The sequence below is a fragment of the Carassius gibelio genome, chromosome B2 (assembly GCF_023724105.1).
Source record: "Carassius gibelio isolate Cgi1373 ecotype wild population from Czech Republic chromosome B2, carGib1.2-hapl.c, whole genome shotgun sequence".
Lineage (NCBI taxonomy): Eukaryota > Metazoa > Chordata > Actinopteri > Cypriniformes > Cyprinidae > Carassius > Carassius gibelio.
Window position 1 is genome coordinate 26577022 of NC_068397.1, and position 20609 is coordinate 26597630.

Here is a 20609-nt window from a genome sequence, read left to right on the forward strand (position 1 = left end):
AGAAAAGATTTCCAAAGCCCAGAACACAGACGGCCATGAGAAGAGGGGTCTGTTCAAGAGCCACGCATCTCTTACCTTTCCTGTATTGTTTTTCTATTGTATTTGTATTTCTATTCACTTTTTTATTATCTGACTCTTTCCATAAATATTGTGTAATTTGGCCTACTTTTGCATTAGAGGCACAAATGTCATTTATTATTATTATTTTTATTATAAAAGCTATGAGAGATTTTTATAAAATTATTATATAAGGAAAAAAATTAAGTAACTACAGTATTTTTCGGACTATAAGTAGCACCTGAGTGTAAGTCGCATCAGTCCAAAAAATGCGTCATGATGAGGAAAAAAACATATATAAGTCGCACTGGACTATAAGTCACATTTATTTAGAACCAAGCACCAAGAGAAAACATTACCGTCTACAGCCGCGAGAGGGCGCTCTATGTCTTCAGTGTAGACTACAGGAGCACTGAGCAGCATAGAGCGCCCTCTCGCGGCTGGAGACGGTAATGTTTTCTATTGGTTCATTTCTCTCGATTCATTTCTCTTGGTTCATGTCAAATTAATTTTGATAAATAAGTTGCACCTGACTATAAGTCGCATGACCAGCCAAACTATGAAAAAAAGTGCGACTTATAGTCCGGAAAATACGGTAAATACATTTCATGCTGGGCTTATTTTTTATATTTTTATTTTTATTTTATTGCTAGCAGTTTTTTAGACATTTTAAAACTTTAGTGAAGTTGTATTAATTGAATTAAAAAAAATGCAAACCTTATACAATCAATAGAAAATAAGACTTCATAAAAGAGCTACTTTTCTTACCAGGTATTTTATTTTATTTTAGGCAGTGTTTTCAACATTGTTAAACTTAAAATAAAACATATCCATAGAAAATAAGACTTGAAAAGAAAAAATACAGACTAAGTGTTTCAGGCCCTTTACCCTATTTCTGGAAAGTGCCATATCACTTTATCCCTTCACCAATCCATCTTTCCAGTGAGTAAAAAGTGAGGAATCAATTACCTCACCAAGTTTGTAACCCTCAGCGGAGCAATTTATTTTCCAATCTGACGGAGAGAATGACTAAAGTGAAGGAGAAAGCCCCCAGCCCACCTATTTTTTTCTCCTTTTCTTGTTCATTTTTGGTTTATTCCCTTGTTTTGTTTGTGCCGTATTTATCTCTTGGTACTATATAATTGTTCCTGTGAACACAAATATCTGGAAACAGGAAATTATTTTATGCACTGATGCATTTATTATTATTGATTTATTTTTGTTTATACCTTAATTTCGTTTGTTTTATTTTATATATTGTTATTTTTGCTTTATTTTTATTTTATTTATTTATTAGTTTTTATTTTGGATTATTTGTCTTTTATTTTGTCGTGTACTATATTTTTATTTTATGTGTTTTCATTTCGTTTCCCCTAGAAAATTATAGCCTTTTCCCCGAAAAGCGCTGTTTTAAATACAGTTATGTTTCTTAACTCCCGCCAACACTAATTGTGGGTTGATTCAAATTTAACCAGTCCTGTATCATAACACTCCGTGCCTCAGGGACGTCGATAGTGACCCAGATTCGAAAGAAGAGACAGAATGATTAACAGAAGCCTGACCTTTAGATGACTTGGAAGAATTTCCTCAGTCTTGCACAGTTATGCTCGTACCCATTTTTGGTTCCTAAACAGAGTTACATCTAATTTGGTTTCCCAGTGCATCATCTTTCAAAATGTTGTTTACATCGATGTTTTGGGGAGGCAGTTACATTAGAGGCTGTGGCGACATCCGTTCGCTGGGAAACCAGATTGCAAATCATATGTGAATGATTATGACAAACTGCCGAGAAACTGGAAATATGCTCGTAAACAGAGTATTTACAGTTTAGAGTGAAATATAGAGGAGAGCAAAGGGGATCTGAGGGGATAGTAGAGGAGAGGGACGAGGTGAGGAGAGGAAAGTGAGCGGAACAGCCGCTGAGTCAGCCAGTCTGGGGTCAGAGCCTCAGCACCCGTCTGTTTGTAAAGAGATGTTTTTAAGAGAACTATGAGAGAGAGGATGATTTATATCTGGGAAGCTTTCTGAGGTGGAGTGTGTGTCCAGACCACAGACTTGGCTGAGACAGACCGAGGAGACCGTTAGCATTTAGGAAACATACAGTGTATATTGCAATGCACAGTTCAGAAATATCCATTGCTGTGTTGCAGTGTTTGTTTGTTGTTTGTTTGTTTGGTGGTTGTAAATTTAGTTTACAACTTCCAGCTGGCACTTCCAGCAATCTTCAAATGCAAAACATAAGATGTTGGATGTGCCACGTATTAAATCTCACTGTCTCTCCCTTTTTCCTGAGGGTGTTCTGGGTTAGTAGTTAATCATCTGGGCTGGTAACTGAAATTATGAAATTAATATGAAATAAATACAGATGATTCATTCTAACCTTTTATTTTAAATTTATATATATATATATATATATATATATATATATATATATATATATATATATATATATATATATATATATATATATATATAAAGAAAATGTTAGTTTCAACAGAAATGTTTTGGGTGTTTTATGATTAAGTAATATCTTTGTTCATTTAATAATATAAAAATTCTTTAAATATATAGAAAACATTTTTTATAACAAATGACAAAAACATTATTTAAATCTGCTTTTTTCTTAAAATTAAGAAGAAAAAAAAATGTGGAAAAAAAGTAATAATTGGCTGCATAAAACCAGTTTAAAATTGTTTAATAAAATGTGATTAATAAGTGTTTTTGAACAGTCCGTTTATTGCGATGTAACCATATGCAACAATGTTGTAGTTACTTATTTTTTTTTACATTTGAAAGCAAGGAAGAAACAATGAAAAAGAAAAGAAAAGTAAAACAGCACAGGTAATTTCAGACATGGTATGGGAATTTGAGAGTACAAAACATGCATTCAGGCATATAATGATTTACATATATTATATAAAAAAAATTATATTATTTTGTGTTTTGTTTAAAATAAAAAAAAAAAAATTATTGCACCAGATTGTAGAACATCCTTTGGGATGTAATTTCAGCTGAATAAGCAAAAATGATGATACCCTTTTCAGAGTTCATTGCTGATTTCATGTACAGTACCTCATGATATTGAAACATAAGCTGTGCCAACTGTTCGGTCTTTCCTTTAAGTAGAAAGGAAGGAACTGACAAACTTTATGCATCAGACTGCTCAGAAATACTTTTTTTTTTTTTGGAAATTAGGAAAGAAATCAATCAGTGTTGTCTTAGAGTTGTCTTTGTTCTTTTAACTTGGATGGAGAAAGTATTTTATACATTTTTATCACCAGAGATTCTAAGAATTATGCCATTTGATGTACAGCACACATAATCAAGTTAGTAGCGCCAGGGATCTGAAACAGTTTGCACTGTAAGAAGAGTAGAGTGGAGATGCAAAGTTCACAAATAGATCACACACACACAGATCATTAGTCAGCTGATTGTGTATGTGTGAGTATCAGCGTGGCAATAGTGAAGCCAAACAAAGCAGCCAGAGAATCACAGTTCAAGCACACACTCAAGCCAGACCTACATGAAAAACAAGCTGCTAACTGAACAGTGAAGCTGGCTTCTCCTCCCGTACTGGCAGAGCCACAGCCTGATTCTGAGCACTGTTTAATTCAACACCACTGAGACGCTCTCTGATATTGTTCAAACAACACTGGCATTTAACAGATCATTTTGGCATTTCCTCTTCTAAAATGTGAAGCGGTGGTTAGATGTATTTTATTTGCAGTAAACATCAGTGATCCTCTGTCATTGGCTTCGACAGCCTGCACATTACCACCTGAATTAGTTTAGAGTTTGGATTGGTGGAAGTGATCTATCTGTCTGTCCGTCCGTCCGCCCGTCCGTCTATTGATCTGTCTTTTCATCCGTTCGTCCATCTATCGATCTGTCTATCTGTCCATCTATCGATCTGTCTATCTATCTGTCTCTCCGTCTATCTGTCTGTCTCTCTGTCTGTTAGTCTGTTGATCTGTCTGTCTGTCTATTGATCTGTCTGTCGGTCTGTCGGTCTATTGATCTGTCTGTCTGTCTATAAGTCTATTGATCTGTCTGTCTGTCCATCTATCGATCCTTCTATCTGTCTGTCCGTCTATCTGTCTGTCTGTCTGTCTGTCTATTGATCTGTCTGTCTGTCTGTCTGTCTATTGATCTGTCTGTCTGTCTGTCTGTCCGTCTATTGATCTGTCTGTCTGTCTGTCTGTCCGTCTATTGATCTGTCTGTCTGTCGGTCAATTGATCTGTCTGTCTGTCCATCTATCGATCCTTCTATCTGTCTGTCTGTCTGTCTATTGATCTGTCTGTCTGTCTGTCTGTCTGTCTGTCCGTCTATTGATCTGTCTGTCTGTCTGTCTATTGATCTGTCTGTCTGTCTGTCTGTCTGTCCATCTATCGATCCTTCTATCTGTCTGTCTGTCTGTCTGTCGGTATATTGATCTGTTTGTCTGTCCATCTATCGATCCTTCTATCTGTCTGTCCGTCTATCTGTCTGTCTGACAGACTGTCTATTGATATGTCTGTCTGTCTGTCTGTCTATTGATCTGTCTGTCTGTCTGTCTGTCGGTCTATTGATCTGTCTGTCTGTCTGTCTGTCTGTCCATCTATCGATCCTTCTATCTGTCTGTCCGTCTATCTGTCTGTCTATCTGTCTGTCCGTCTATTGATCTGTCTGTCTGTCTGTCTGTCTGTCTGTCTGTCTGTTCATCTAACTATCTGTCTGTCTGTGCATCTATCAATCCGTCCGTCTATCTGTCTGTCTCTCTGTCTGTCCGTCTATTGATCTGTCTGTCTGTTCATCTAAATATCTGTCTGTCTGTGCATCTATCGATCTGTCCGTCTATCTGTCTGTTCATCCGTCTATCTGTCTGTCCGTCTATCTGTCTGTCCATCCGTCTATCTGTCTGTCCGTCTATTGATCTGTCTGTCTGTCTGTCTGTTCATCTAACGATCTGTCTATCTGTCTGTCCGTCCATCCGTCTGTTGATCTGTATGTCTGTCTGTCCATCTAAAAAAAAAAGTGTGAAGTGATCGATAGACGGACAGACAGACAGACAGACAGACAGACAGATCGATAGATGGACAGACCGACTAGATAGTCTATCGATCTGTCCGTCTGTCGATCTGACTGTCTGTCTGTCCATCTGTCCGTCTATCTATTTGTGTCTGTCTGTCTGTCTGTCTATAGATCTCTCTGTCTGTCTGTTGATCTCTATCTGTCCATTTGTCTGTCTGCCTCTGGAGCAGATTCTTACATCAACAAACTTCATCACACACACCATCACCACACCGTGTAACTCAATACTCTCTTAGAGCGAGACTAACACAAACATGACGATTGAAGGAAAAGTCTGTCTTTAAAACAGACAGTCCTCTGAAAAAGATATAGATTGAGTGGTTGGCACATATAAAAAGCTCACATGCCTTAACTTAGACTTCCTCATAGTGCACTGTAGTAAAACTGCAGCCAAACACCCGCTACCAACCACAAATACACAGTCAGTCTGTTACCCAAGGACAGGCGCTCACAGCTCTCGCATGTGTCTTCCTCTGAGACTCCATCCACGTGGGATAAAGCACCGTTCAGACCCCGTCTAATCACACCCGGAATGTATCACACACTGGCATTTCACAGATATTACAAGGACGGACAGGTGCACGCATACTTGCCAGGCAAGAGCAAACCTCTGCTTTCAACAGTAGGTAATTGAGTAACAGTTGACCAGTGGAATGACCCATTGTGTTTAGCGTCACAGATCAGGGTGTTGCTGAGGTCACTTCTGCCTCTCTCACATACCAGGGTTTTACTGTTATTCAATTTTGTGCCGCTTCTGGTTGTCGACAAAACTCAGACATGCAGTCATGTGCAAGCATCACTGAACAGCATCCATTAGGCTTAGTCCAAAAGTGCAATTATTTGGAGAAATACTGATATCTTTATACATGTTTACTTGATATTTCTTTACGCAGAATCATAATTTCTATAATTTTTCCACTGATTTACGCAATCTGATGAGCATTAGCTGCTTCTGGCACTGCCCGCCTGCATTTTCTAATGATGTCTGATGATGATCTTCCATATCTCTTCTGCGTTCAGTTCCATACATAAACCCATAGAAACACTTCTACACATGCGACATGAAGCTAATTAACACACAATTACGATAGTATATGGATTGTATGTGATTTTCATGAGATTTGGGGTATTTTCATAATAATGTTTACATGAGAAATGCTAAGCTGGTATATTATAAAAGGCTACTAATAACTTATTTTAATAACATTATATGACCAAAATCCACATTACATCACAATCAGAAATCATTACAAACACTCAATGGTGGTTTAAAGTGAGACAATGAGTAATTGTATCTATTTTATTAATAGTCTTATATAAGTTTGATGCTAATGTTAGCTCTAATTTGCCTGTTATCCTGCTGCAGTTATGTATTCTGTCAGAAAAAAAACACACATAAAGTTGTATGAAAATGTTTTGTTTTCTAGAAAGACACTGTATAAGTGGATACATGTATATTGGATCAAAGCAATGTGCATGGCCCTGGAGAAAATAAAGATATTCAGTTTCACAATGTTTAACAACCTAATGTTTATGTTCACCTATACTGTAAAAGGGCCACTTTTTAGCTGTTATGTTGCATTTTTTTCAATATTGCATGTAAAAAGTGTTTGTTTCAGCCAGCTGAAGGGTGGGTATATTGATCAGGATTGTGCCACTTCCACCTGATTTTGAGCCATGAAAAACATTGCATACACGTTTAATGCCTATTTTCATATGCTTTTGATTCTTTAAAAGATCTGTGTTCTTAAGACTATGGCTTTTTTCTGTAATGTCAATGGCAATGACACATTGGATGATTGACATTGACAGGTGAGTTAAGTGTCGAAGAAGTCACCTGTCAGCCATCAACTGTGCTAAAAAAGGGTTTTCAGAAAATATAAGCGTTTACACTACAAATGTGTTTTTGACCACCTCTGAGTGTTGATAAAATGAACAAATCCCAAAACAACCTGCGCCCCATTTACAGGAGAAGGAGATCTGGAAAAGGCCATTGGGTTCATTCAGTGCCGCAGACATTTAGTTTTTACCATCAGATCGTCTGTCATGGTTTAGAGCGAAGACTTTGCAAAACTTTTAAAATTAACCAAGCCTTACAGGAAAAAAATTCCTAGACTTTCTGAATGGAAAATAATTTGATACTGGACACTGGGTAACTTCCGGAGAGAAATTCCATCCATGCATAAAGAAGCTTGTGTAACTGCCTGGATCTCAGATTAAGAAGAGTTTCTCTTCACTTCTCTTCATTTATATATAAATTATTATTATTATTATTATTATTATGATATGCAGAACTGCAGCTGATTTCTAATCTCACTTATATAAAACTGACTCGGATGAAGAAAAGAAATTATCCGTTGAACAGTATAAAATGCATGATGGTTCAAGGAGAACCGTTGTGTATTTGAGATACTCTGTCCAAAATCCACCGCTGGGTTTATTTGTGGGGAAACGATGGTTCCCATGCTGTTCGTCAAAAAGAAGGATGAAAAATATTTACAATAGAGGGTAAATCAATAAACTACACCGAATACAACAAAATCAAAACACAAATATTTTCCCAGCACTCCCACATTTTTGGCCGATATCCACGATGCCTCATTCTCTTTAGGCTCAAGGGCTTCAGAAAGTAAAAGAAAGAAACTGAATCGGTTTATTATTATTCATTAAAACTAATATTTAACACATGTCAGTGTTTAATAATGTTTAATAATGTAAGTATATTAAATAGACTTCTTAAATATACTGTAGTTTAATAAATGCTTTTTCCTTTAGCCTGGTATCGTGTCCAGAAAGATATCTGATTCTTATGAACTTCATGTGTGCGTGTGTTTTGAATGAGCTGCTATTTGTGGATGTGGGAAATAAGCGTATATGATTTTACTAACTTGTAGTGAACAGATTGATTTAAAGACACTAAAAATTGTATTTTTAGTTTTTATTCAGGAGAATGAAGCTGAACTGTAAAGTTTTTGGAGCAGATGCCGTTTCATTGTTGGGTCTGAATCAAACCCTGCGCCCATTTTTGTGGTAGTCTAGACTTTTTTCTTTTTTTTGCATGCAGTGGCAAAGGCCCTGTATCTCACTTAGATATTTTTAGACATTTATAGATTTTACTCAAGACTTAGATTGTTATTTAGGATATTTGGCCTATAAAATGACTTTTTTCTACTAGTTGAAGGCCACCAGTTCCAACCAAGTTTTCCAGTTTTTTTTTTCCCAAGTCATTTTAGCATTTTTGTTTTTGAGGACTTAAGAAATTGGATATTTCAAGTGTCATAAAAAGGTACATGAAATATACATCTTTTGACTTCAAAAAGATCACTTTAAGTTGTTATGTTACTTGCCATTTCTTTTTTATTGTTATTTATTGATTTATTTTTTGTGAAAATTGTTTCTCCTGTCAGAAAAAAAGGTTCAAAGCTGTCACTGGGATGATATACTAATGTACAAAAGCTAAAAGGCCCTAAATGGTGCATATTTTGTACCATGTTAGTATCTATTCTAAAGTGCACATATTAGGACCCTTAGAAAAGAATCCTGCCCCAGTGACAGTTTTGTACCTTTCTTTCTAATCTTACACCATTTATTTCAGTGTATTTATCCTGTAGAGTTTCACCTTGTTATTCATTCAGGTTTCAAAGCGAGTCACGGAGCGAAGACTGTCTTTTTCCTGTCCCCTATGTCCCCCTATATCCAGAGCAATGACAAATGATGTAAGAGATAAAGATTTATTAATGCCAAATGAAATTGTCATTATTAAAGGTGACTGATAGGAGAGGGCAGAAACTGAGGGTAATCATTTGGATCGCTGTAGTCGAGTCTGCTTTGACTAATGGACTGGTGACGTCTGCCGGAGCTTTTAGTGGGATGAAACTGCATTGATTAAATGTGTGTGTGTGTGAGAACGAGGAAGACACCGAGGTGAAGGAGGTGTAGATATAAAAGCAAATGCAAATTGAGATCCTGTGTTATAGCAATAGTCTATAATGAGAGAAACTGGCTTATAGACACATATTTGTTTTCCCATCAATTTTCCATGGCCATTTGTTATTATTAGTCTGAACTAATTATATATTTTTTTCCCCTAACCCTACACGACCCTCAAAGAATCCTTTCTGCATTTTTAGATTTTTATTCAGAAGTTATTCCGTTTGTTTATTAAGCTGTTTTCCTTGTGGAGACCATTGGCTGCTTCCCACAGTGTAACTGATTTCAGGTTTTTACTGTGCTTGAGGATATTTGATCCCCAAAATATAAGCAAAACCAGAGCCAGACATACATGCTCAAACACACACACACACACACACACACACACACACACAGTCTCTTTCTGAGGTCTTAATCAATTCATTCATTCATGGCTTTAATGTGATCTGTTACTGTCTCAGCTTTTCCATTAGTTTCATTTATCACAGAGACAGACACACTTGCGTCATCCGTTCTGTTTTCCTGAAGGGACAGAGCATAACCTTCTCTCATCTGTCTTTCAGGTGGATAAGGTATGCGGTCACTCTTCAAATGCTTCTTCAACCACAGTCAGGACGTTTCCTCCGACTTCAGTCACCCCTCCACCTGTCAACAGCTCACAGGATGTTCCAGGAGCCGATAAGATCGGCATGTTGACTCGCCTTCACAGGTTAGACTGGATCCCAAGACTCATTTATTGAAAAACCCTGTTTTTACCGCTCTTTGCTATTTAAAAGCCTTGAGGTAGAGTATCATAGAATTTTTTTTTTTTTTGGAACCTGAAGATCTGCCTGTAAATAATAAATTATAGATGCACCAATATTTAAATGTATGTCCATCATTTCTACTATCAAACACACTTTTGCAATCTGGCATAGAAAGACGTTATGACATTTATATTAAAATAAACCTTTATTATCTGTTTAAATCAGTTTAATCAGATCTATTCCAATAACAAAAGCACTAATTTTGAACAATATGGCATTGACCACTAATATATTGTGCATCTGTATTAAAAACTCCTCTGCTAGGCCAATGGTTCCTTGCTGCCTGAAATAAAAAACACATCATGAAGTGTGTGTAAATATATATGCAGGTACACATGCTTTGAGTAAACCGATACATACCCAATTGGCAAGTGTCTCTAAAGACACTGATTTAAAAATATGCTATCGGACATTTAACTAAGTGTCTTCAGACCCGTATCTTGAAGGTCCTCACACATGCTGCAGATAGCCCTCACTAAGTGGTAGGCTGGCAAGGACGGTGCTGTAGCTGGCACTGAGACTGCAGGAACAGAGTGGGATAAATGGATTAGTTTTTTTATTTTTCCGGTGTGCAGGAGTCAGTGGGGCAGAGGACAGCAAACACTCATCACTGTATGGATGACATCATCTCTAGCCTTGGAATTGCTCTCACTGGCAGGCCTGGAAATGTATCAATTAAAAATATACAGTTATTTTCAAAGAATAGCTAAAGTGCTCCATCATTGTTAAGAACAGAGGTCAGAACACAATGGTATACTTAGTTAAATAGAATAAATTATAATGGACTGCTAGGTTTTCTGTTACGTCCACGTTGAACCTCCATCGACTTGAATAATGGAGCTTAACAGCAGGGTTCTGGAAGTAAAAAATCATAGTTTATAGTTAATTTTAATGGGTGAATTTTAACAAAAGACAATGTTTTTGAAGAATTAAAGCAACATGAACCCAGAATGATTCAATTATGTCATTAATTCCCTAAAAATGTTAAATAGATCTCTCTTTGTCTAATTTTCTAATACGTTTTGTTGTGATCTCCGTGACTGGTGTGGTTTAGTTTTAACTCTTGACATTTATTTCTGATGGAAAAGTGAGGGAAAAGTACTTCCTGAATCCACCTGGTTGAGTTTCATTGCTAGTGTGATGTAACCCATCTTCCAGGTCTGGTTTGCATGTGCATGATTGATTTTTATTTATCTGTGGTCATGATTTTTCTCTCCCTTTCTCACCATTACCCCTCCCCTGTTTTGTTGCCCTTTGGTTTCTTCCATCTCTCTGTTCCCCCCTCAAAACTGCTTGTCTCATCCTCCTCTGGACTGTTCCATTGTCTTGTACTGGGGTGTTTGACCATTATCAGTTCACTCCCTCTGAAAACCTCCAAGAGCGATAGAGGTAGAACTCTGAAAATGGTTGCACGGTAAGCATGAATACATTTTACTAAAAAGTTGCATTTGTTTCTGATTATCTTTCTTAAAAATTTTAATCTGTGTGTGTACTTTCCTTGGGTAGTATAGGTTAGCTCCGCCTCTTTTTACCCACTTACTACAGTTACCTTACCAGTTAGGGTGTTTTCACACTAGTATTTTTAATCAAAATCGTGACATTTTGTCATTATAATTTGGTTTGTTTGGTTGCTGTGGAAGCTGAAAAGTTGTTCCCAAGTCTGATTCATGGTTCACGTGGTTTCCTGTCTGATTCACATTTGGTATGAATGCAGTCAGGCCTAATGTTTGCATGTGAACCACTAATGTTAACACATAATTGGTTCGATATTGACTCTGGATGTTATATAGAAACTGAAAATTGAATGGTTTTTTTTAGAAATGTGATCTAATGTGAGAGGGATTGAATCGAACTTGGGTTCAAATCAAGCAAACAAACCAAAGTGTGAAAAACAGGTTTAGTAATTTTAAAATTCTGGTTGCCTGATTGGTTCCTTACTAAGCATGTGACCTGTAACTGCCTACCTCCATGCTGTTGTCTTTGTAAAGGTTGTCCTTGAAATAAACACGTTTGGACAGACAATTTTCATTTCCATCTCTCCACCAGATCCATCTGACAGTGGCACAAAATGCACACACTCATTTAATTCATATATATATATATATATATATATATATATATATATATATATATATATATATATATATATATATATTATTTTTCATGTACTTAAAGTGATATTATATAATGAAATGCTGAAAACAGCCTTAAATATGTTCCTAAAACAATGGGTTCTTTGGGTTTTATCTTTCAAAACAAATGAAAAACCTTAATGTTTCAAAATGTTACTTCTCTGCATGTGTTGTTCATTTATTGATTTGTGTCATAGGGAGTTTACGGGGTATATCTCCCGGTATAAGTCTTTCTTCTCCATACTTCCGGAGGCTCTGTGCGAGGGAGAGATGGGCGTCGATGAGCTCATGTGTTGGAGCGGAGATGATGTAGTCAAAAGGTAAGCCATAAGACTCAAACCGCATAAAAGCCATATTAAATTATGTCTGCCCTGAGCACCTCAGCCGCTAGTATCACTCATATTTTAAGTGTATAAGCATTTATGCCACCCCTGAAAAGCATTAAACTGAACAGTCTGTGTAAAGACTCTTAAATGCCACTTCAGAAGGATTCTGGGCACTTTTCAGCTTGACCAAGCTGGAAGACCAGCTTAGGTTAGTTTAAGTGTTTTTTTTTTTTTTTTTTTAGCAATGCAAACCTGAATTATACAGTCATAGGTTTGCCAGCTCCCATCTGGCTTGGGTCTGGTATGTGTATATGGGCTCTCAAGAACAAAGAAACACATCATTGCAAATAATCACTCAAGAAAGTACAGACGGAAAAGCCAAATGCACCCACAGAGCTCCTCCATTAACAAGAAATTACCTTTGGGCCACACCGACAGGCTCCTAATAGATTTCGAACAAATCAGTTGCCCCTCAGAGAGAAGTGTTTACTTTGAAAATGGATGTCTGGCTCCAGTTTCATGCCTCAGAAGATAACTCACACTAACGACCAATGACAAACGACTTAACCGATGTAAGGTAACACAGACGATTGCTGTTGCATTAACAGCCAGGAGACGTTGAGGTTGCCAAGTTTTGATTTCTTTGTTTTTCCCTGTGATCTCTCTCTCTCTTTCCCCCTCTCTCTCTCTCTCTCTCTCTCTCTTAATTTTTCAGTTTTGGTCTCAAGTGATTTGGGGTAGTTGTACAGCGCCAAAGCTGTTTTGTGGTGTTTGTGGCCCAACGAAAGTCTCTTTCTCTCACATCCATCACTCTCTCGTTCTCAGAGAGGTCACACGGCAAACGACGATCTGTATTTCATTTGCCCGCTGGCTTCGCTTCTTAAGCACCATCAGCAGAACATGCAATTATGACAATGTTCTCTCTTTCTCTCCCTCACTCGCACTCTTTCCGTCCCCTCATACCCAAATGTGGTTGCCCTACCTTCCATCGATCTCTATAGCAACCAACCAAATTCAGATCATCAACAATGCAGCGCAGAAGAGAAAGACTGATAGAAAAATCTGTATTTTGCTCTCCTCCATGTTAATGCCTTTATTAAAAGTACTGCTGGTACCATAGTGTTAGATGGTAATATTATGGTATACTGTCGTACTGAATGATTTGTATTGTGGTGATATTGGTCAAAAGTATCAGCTTTATTGAACACAATATATTTTGAGCTTGTGCTTTTTGTGGGGAGGAAATTATGCACTGGTGAATCATTCCCATAACACCGGGCTTGTGTATTAAAGCAAACAGGGTTGATTTAGATTTCTTGTTGACTTGGAGCAGCATGTAATGACTGTGATCTACAGTAAAAACACACTCTCTACTGCAGTCCAAAAAAAAAGAGTTGTCTTTTCTTCATCCCTTTTTCTGTCTGACTTTTTTCTTATTACTCAATTAATCAGTCTTTGAAATTTGGCCTAAAAATCTGTGTTTCCACCAGAACAATCAATCTGCCAGCGAGATGCAGAAGAGATTAAATACAAGATATTTGTCACATTTTGTGACTATTTGGAATTCATGTAAATGTCTAGACTTGTTTAGACCAGGCAGAAAACTTTTTTTATAGTATTTTTAGCAGTTCACTTTAAATCTCTGTGACTCACTTTGGATGCTCTTTCACATTTGGATTGGCGTTACTCCACTTTGTGTCCTGCTAAACTGTCATAGGTTGATCAGAAGTGTAGTGTAATGTAGTGGCTTAGGCTTTAAGTTCAAATCACAAGGGAAGGGACATTCTATAAGCCATCGATGCAGTGTTCTTAGGGACAAACCTTACTTGAGTAAAGCGTGTTCAAGTACAGTAAAATATGTTGCAAGAGTGCTACTTAACAGTTTCTACACAGCGGATCCACTCTGGTCTCCAAGCTAGACTGGTGAACAGAGTGATTGATAATCTCACATTCCAGTTTAGATTGAGTTAGATGTAGATTGATCCTTTTATCTGAGATGTGATCCCTGCTGGTCTAAGAACTTGAGTCCAAACTGAATAAGATTGAAGATAAGGTAACTCCCATGAACCAGATTAGTTGAAGTCTTCCATCTCTGTATATCAGCACTGAATTCTGGACACAACTGTCATGCTTTTAAGACCATTCTTTTTAGTTATGTTTTTAACCTTCAAAGTAAACATTCACTGGTAAAACTGGTAAAATCTACTTTACAATATTTACTACACTATACTATACTATACTATACTATACTATACTATACTATATTTACTGTTCATCTTTTATAATATACTTTGGATACATGATGCACACACATAATATAATATCTATTATAATACTGTATATACATAAATACATATAAAAACAAGATGTTTTGCCATTTTTAATGGATGTTGTCAATGGAGAAAGATGCATTTTGCTAGAAGGTGACAATATTACAGCTGCATTGGTTTCTAGCTTATTGCTTTTCTTGGTTATGGACAGTTATCCGATTTGGTGGTGTTTATGTAGCTTAAAAGTGGCATAATTCACTTAAAAAGGAAAAATGGTCTTCATTTACTTGCCCTTTTACAAAGTTGTGTTACTTTGAAACAAAAACAAAGATATGAAAATTTCTCTGCGTTTTTTTGTCCTTCCAGTGAAAGTAAAAGAGGTATTTTTTATTTAGTTTTTTTATTAGATGTGGGCTTGGAACTTGGATCAGGAGTAAATTATGACAAAATTTACATTTTGGGGTGAACTCCCCCTGTAAGTTTTATTCATGCTGACAGTGATTTAATTGCTGTACTGTTTTCTATTAAAAAGTAAGTGAACTTCACTTTTTCCTCTCCCATTGGTAGTCATAGCTCATTTACTTGAAGAAATCAGCTCAAATTAATCACTAATATTCATTTTTCAGAGAGTGGAAGCCAGAGAGAGGTAGCTAGACATAAAAAAATAGACAAGATTCAAAGACTAGAGTGAATCCAATGCAGTGAGCACCTCTGAAGGTGAGGGTCGTCCTGCAGAAGAATGCAGGGAGGTCTCTCAGGGGCCGCTGTGCTGAATCTGGGTCCCCCGCGGCCTGGAGCCGGAACAAAGGGCCTCCTGTGAGCTCTGTGTGGGAAACAGTGGAGGAGAGAATCCCAACGCCCAGCCTGGGAATGTGCCCTCTAAATACATGGAGCAAAACCCATACAGAGAGAATAAATATTGCACACACACATGGATGTCTCTTTCTCTGTAATTGTGTCACATTCGCTCCATCAGTCAGATGTACGTGAAGGTTCATGTTCATGCACAGATGACTTCAAAGCATCTCAGATGGGATGGTGATTTGAATTCTCATTTGTTTTCAGCTCTTTCATGCTAGGCTTCTGGAAATACTCAAAGGCAGATATCAGACACGAAACGGCGACAATGCGAGCGTGCTTTTGCGTGCATGTGGATCTGTCCATGCGTGTCCGTTCTCTGGTCGTGGTTCTGGAAGGACTCTGGGATGTTTGATCAGAGATTCTGAATGCCACAGATTTTTATGCCCACACGATAAACCAGTTGTTTACCATTCACACATCTGGAAACCATTCAGTCAGCCTGATCTGCTCTCTTTCTCTCTCTCTCTCTCTCTCTCTCTGCTTCCTTCTTTCCTCTTATTCAGTATCTCAGTGCCTTGTTCTGTCTCTTCCTCTGTGTGTGGCCTTCATCCACAGATCACACACACCAATGAGACACATTTAAAGTTGTCTTTCCTGAGGACCGCCGTGGTGTTGATCATTTTGATTTTGTGTGTGGGTTGATGGAAATGCTAGAAATGGTGAGAAATGTCCTTCCTTTAGATTAAAAAATGTTTGTTTAGAGATGTTAGCAGATATTTATTTACAGCACTTATGTATTTCATTTATTTATTTAATGTGAATTAATCTCAGTAATCATGTAATCAGTTATAATCAATTATAAATGTTGAATTTCCATCGTTATTTTAATTTTATCTAAAATTTTATCTAAAAACCATGTTTAAGCATTATATGATTTTAATTTAATTTAATTTAATGTATTTTTTTGGTCAAAGGACTACATGCTGTTAATAGTTAGTTCATATTAATATCTATATTTAACTTTTAAGAAAAGGGCATTTTTGGGTTTGGGTCAGTAATTATAATTAGCTTTATTTAAAAGCAGTAGAAGTCTTTGGGATGTCTTCACTTGGATAACTAATTGTCGTGTATGTGTGAGTGTGTGATAAGTGGTCATATTTAATAACGTAAGTCGAGACAGCTGACTGCACCCTGGGATAGAGGACACCCAACCCATTCCCATGACCCACATACATACACTGTGGACCAGAACACACACTCACAAGCAAGTTGTGAGTTGGTTATTGTCTTTAGTGGTCACTGCAGTGTCATAATGACTTATAGACAGAAAGAGAGTAAAACTTTGCTTTCCATCACCTTTTTAGACTGTTTTCTAAAGGAAGGGTGTAAAATTAGCTTTAATTGGTTGTTTTCTTGGTTGATTAGTCCTGACGAAAGTCTTTGCGGTTGCCTGTCTGCTTGTTGCTTTTTTCTGGCATCTATATTTGCTTTGTTTTAATTAACAACACTGTTCTCACGTCTTTAAGCTCTGTGCTCTAGAACCCATGAGACTCGCACGTTCTGGAACGTGCTTCTGGCGAATGGACAAAAACAATCCTCCCCTTATATAAGACCCTGAATTTAATTATCTGAATCAATCCGGGGAGGGACACAGACAATTCTATTCCACATTTCATTCCAGAGACGCCTGGATGAATCAGATCTGATAACATCACCTCAGGGCCCTTCAGAGGCCATCGACAAATGGTGTTGAAAATCAGAAGTTGTACAAGAGATGGGCGAGACATTACAGACTCATCAACGCTGGGACTGTAGAGCAGACGCTGAGTGCATTTGGGAGTTGGTCAGTCTGGTTGGATTTTTGACCTCGTAGCGAGAGAGAGGAAAAACAAGAGGAAAATCTGTTGAATATAACATGCCAACATTTTTATCATTTTCAGTTGGCCAGATCAGAAACATTTCCCCCGGCTGGATATTGGCCACATGTTGTCTTGTTAACAATTATTGAATGAATGTTTTGTTTTCAACAAAATATATTTGTCAAGTGAGCTTGAATGGTTCAGACAGACGAAGATGATTCCCATCTTTTCCAGGCTGGTTTATGAAGGTACTGATCTAGCTGTTTAAGGTTGAGGGTTTATTATTATTTTGGCAACTTTTCTTGTCATGTGTCTTTTTCCATGCTGTAATATTTAAGTATTATTTTGCAATGAAGTTCAATTTGTTACCATTAGATAATGCCTCAGGTAAACAGTATTTCAGAATTTTTTTTTATTAATTTTTTTTATGTCTTTGGAGTCATATGATCATTCAGAAAGCATTTTATTAAGCTGATTTGCTTAAGTCTTTATTCAATATAATGTGTTTAAAAAAATGTATAAGTGTAAATTTCTATAATAAATGAAAAGAAAATAGAATACAAAAATATTAGAAAAGTAGTTTTTTTAAAGAATATAATTTGAATATTCTATTCTATTAGTATTAGCGTTAGTTTGCATGTGTTTCCCATTATTGTGAATCCAAGTACATATATTTATGCTGCCAGTATATTTGCAGCTTAGATGTGGCTTCTGTGCAGTGTAAAACAACACTAAACAGGCTCACAATGTCATGAGGGTCCCCCACATAGTGGCCCCCCACTTGCAGTGGTTGTGATGCTGGGAAGGAAATGTTGAGGTTAGACCTCTTAGAAACTCAACTGAATAACCATTTCATTTGTTCAACTGAAAGACAGGACTTTGTTTCCCATAGCCACCATGTTGAGCATTACAATTTCCCCCTTTCATTTTTCAAGGGACGGACCAATAAATTCAACCGCATTACATCATCTAGTCCACTTTTCTCCAAGTCACATGGAGCTCTTGCCTTTCGAACAGAACAGCATAGCTATGAATCAAAGGAGTGATGATGCGGTGAGAAAAGAGCGAGATGAACAGCAAACAGTGAACTGTATGTCATCAAACAGCATCTTGGAAATCAAATAAATACAAGAGACGGGGATCAGAAGGGAGCCCCGGAGGAGATGAAAGGGATCAGTTTTCTGACACTTTTCCCGTGGGCAGATCAGAGAGCCAGAGGTGCAGGCCCTGAGAAGGGGAGCGTCTCTCTGGGAGATACTCACAGGCCTCCTCCAGAGCCCTGACCTTAAAGACGCTTTTTGTTCCTGCTTCTGCTCGCTTCTTTAGCTTTGAGGAGACGGGAAAGAAAGATTGAGAAGATAGTGGAGAAATATGTATGATGGTTTTGCTGAAAATAACAGCTTAGAGCAGTGTCAATGTCCAGTTTTATTCTAAGTTTATTAGTTAAACTTTTTAAAATCTTGTTAGAGACAAAAAGTTATGATGGAGGAAGGCAGCTTCCAAAATACGACGTTTGCTGATGACTAAAGAGGTTACTAGTTTAGGTAGCCAAGACATTTCATATTTTGCTTGCCTAAGTTGGTTGTTTCACCAAGAATTGCTTGCTTTCTCTATTCTCCCCATCTTTTCAAAGCTAATGAAGCTAAGTTCAGCTGGTGACGTAGATTGACCATGGTAGACATGGTTAAACTGGTTTGCCATTCTGGTGTGGTCCAGAATCCCCCACCAAAAATACTGGCACAACAACATCGCATGGTCCAAAAACCAACATATATTGATGACCAACAAGGAAGTGGTTAAACCTGCTTAGTGGTTAAGCTAGTTAAGAAGCCTGGTGAGATACCATCGGCTAGTGTAATACAAGTCAGGACTATTGGATATTTCTGGTTATTTCAACATAACAGTCTACTTTTTCCCTCCACTTCTTTTTCCTTTATCATCACAGTTAGTACTATGTTGATAGTGAAACTGATTTACCAAGGTAGCCTTGCTGGTTTGCTATTAGAGTCCTATTAGGAACATTAACTTTCTGTTCTGTCTGACCTGGTCAATTCAACGTTAAATCTCTTTATTTTTTTGTTTACTCTCTTCTTTTTCTTCTTCCCCCTTTCTTCCAGCTTGATTAAGTTAAGTTAGTTAACAAGCATGGTGAGAACACTGACATGCCATCATCTTGTTGTCCAGAATCAACAACAACATATATTCATAACCAGTAAGGTACCTTAACCAAGTTACGAAGCCAAGTGGGATATCATCTACTTGTGTAATGCTAGTGTAGATTTAGTTGGCCAACTAAACATTCATTAGGAAAACAGTGGGTCAATAATGCAAAATGACAGTTAAAGGCAGTTCATCATTGAATTCAGTGATGTCATCATCTCAGTTCAGTTTAAATAGTGTCTGTGCAATCATTTGCAATCAAGTAAATGAAGTGACCCCAACTAAGCAAGCCAGAGGCGACAGCGGCAAGGAACCAAAACTCCATCGGTGACAGAATGGAGAAAAATCTTGGAAGAAACCAGGCTCAATCGGGGGGCCAGTTCTCCTCTGACCAGACAAAACCAGTAGTTCAATTCCAGGATGCAGCAAAGTCACATAGGCAGAAGAATCATCTTAGACTGTTCTCTTTTTTTTCCATTGTTGTTCCCTTCCTCACAGCTAATTTATTAAGAGAAGCATGTTGAAAAGTAGCCGTACTGGTGAAACTAGTTAAGAAGCCTTGTGAGGGCACCAACATCCTATGATGACCTCCAGCATCTTAAACACAGTGGGTCTTTTCAACTGGGAGTTGAGGAAAAAATAAAGAATCAAGGGAGGATAGAGTAGAAGCAGAGACGTTCGAAACAAAAGCTCATATTTGTTTTTGCAGGGTAAATGAAAGGCTCGTCCCAGCAGTGTCCTTGACCTCCTCCTCCGCCCTGCTTTGTATGACTCAAACACTGGTGTCGTCTCACCGTCTGCATGAGCCTGAATCTTTCTCCAGACAGCTTCACCCCGACACACACACACACACACCATCTACCAGATGGGCTCCAGAAACACCATCCTGCCGCCCCGTCTTACCGTCTGAAGACACATTCCTTTATTTTACAAGAGTTATGACTCTCGGGATACTCCATGGGACTGTCCTCCTTCCAGCATGCCTCCGTTTATCCCAAATAATTAACGATGGCAAACCGAACGTGACTCTTTTTGCTCTCTGAGGATTAAGTGGAGCAGAGCAGGTCTTTCTCTCTCTCTTTCTCTCTCACACACACACACACACACACTCACAGGGATTTGAGATTATGACACACACAGAATGCACTTCGAAAGCATTCTGCTTTCTCTTCCTGGCAATGCATTTAATGGAACTTG

The 20609-nt window shown here is 37.6% G+C and overlaps 1 protein-coding gene across 2 annotated transcripts in view; it reads left to right on the forward strand.

Moving 5' to 3' along the window:
- Nucleotides 1–20609, forward strand: part of gpc5c (glypican 5c) — a 115524-nt gene that overhangs the window by 38828 nt on the left and 56087 nt on the right. The window contains exons 4-6 of one of the 2 annotated variants that reach the window (XM_052549692.1): nt 9622–9767; nt 11219–11278; nt 12194–12316. In XM_052549692.1, the coding sequence (XP_052405652.1) occupies nt 9622–9767; nt 11219–11278; nt 12194–12316 (329 nt within the window). The remainder of the gene's footprint in view (nt 1–9621; nt 9768–11218; nt 11279–12193; nt 12317–20609) is intronic. The other variant, XM_052549693.1, reaches the window with a different exon arrangement.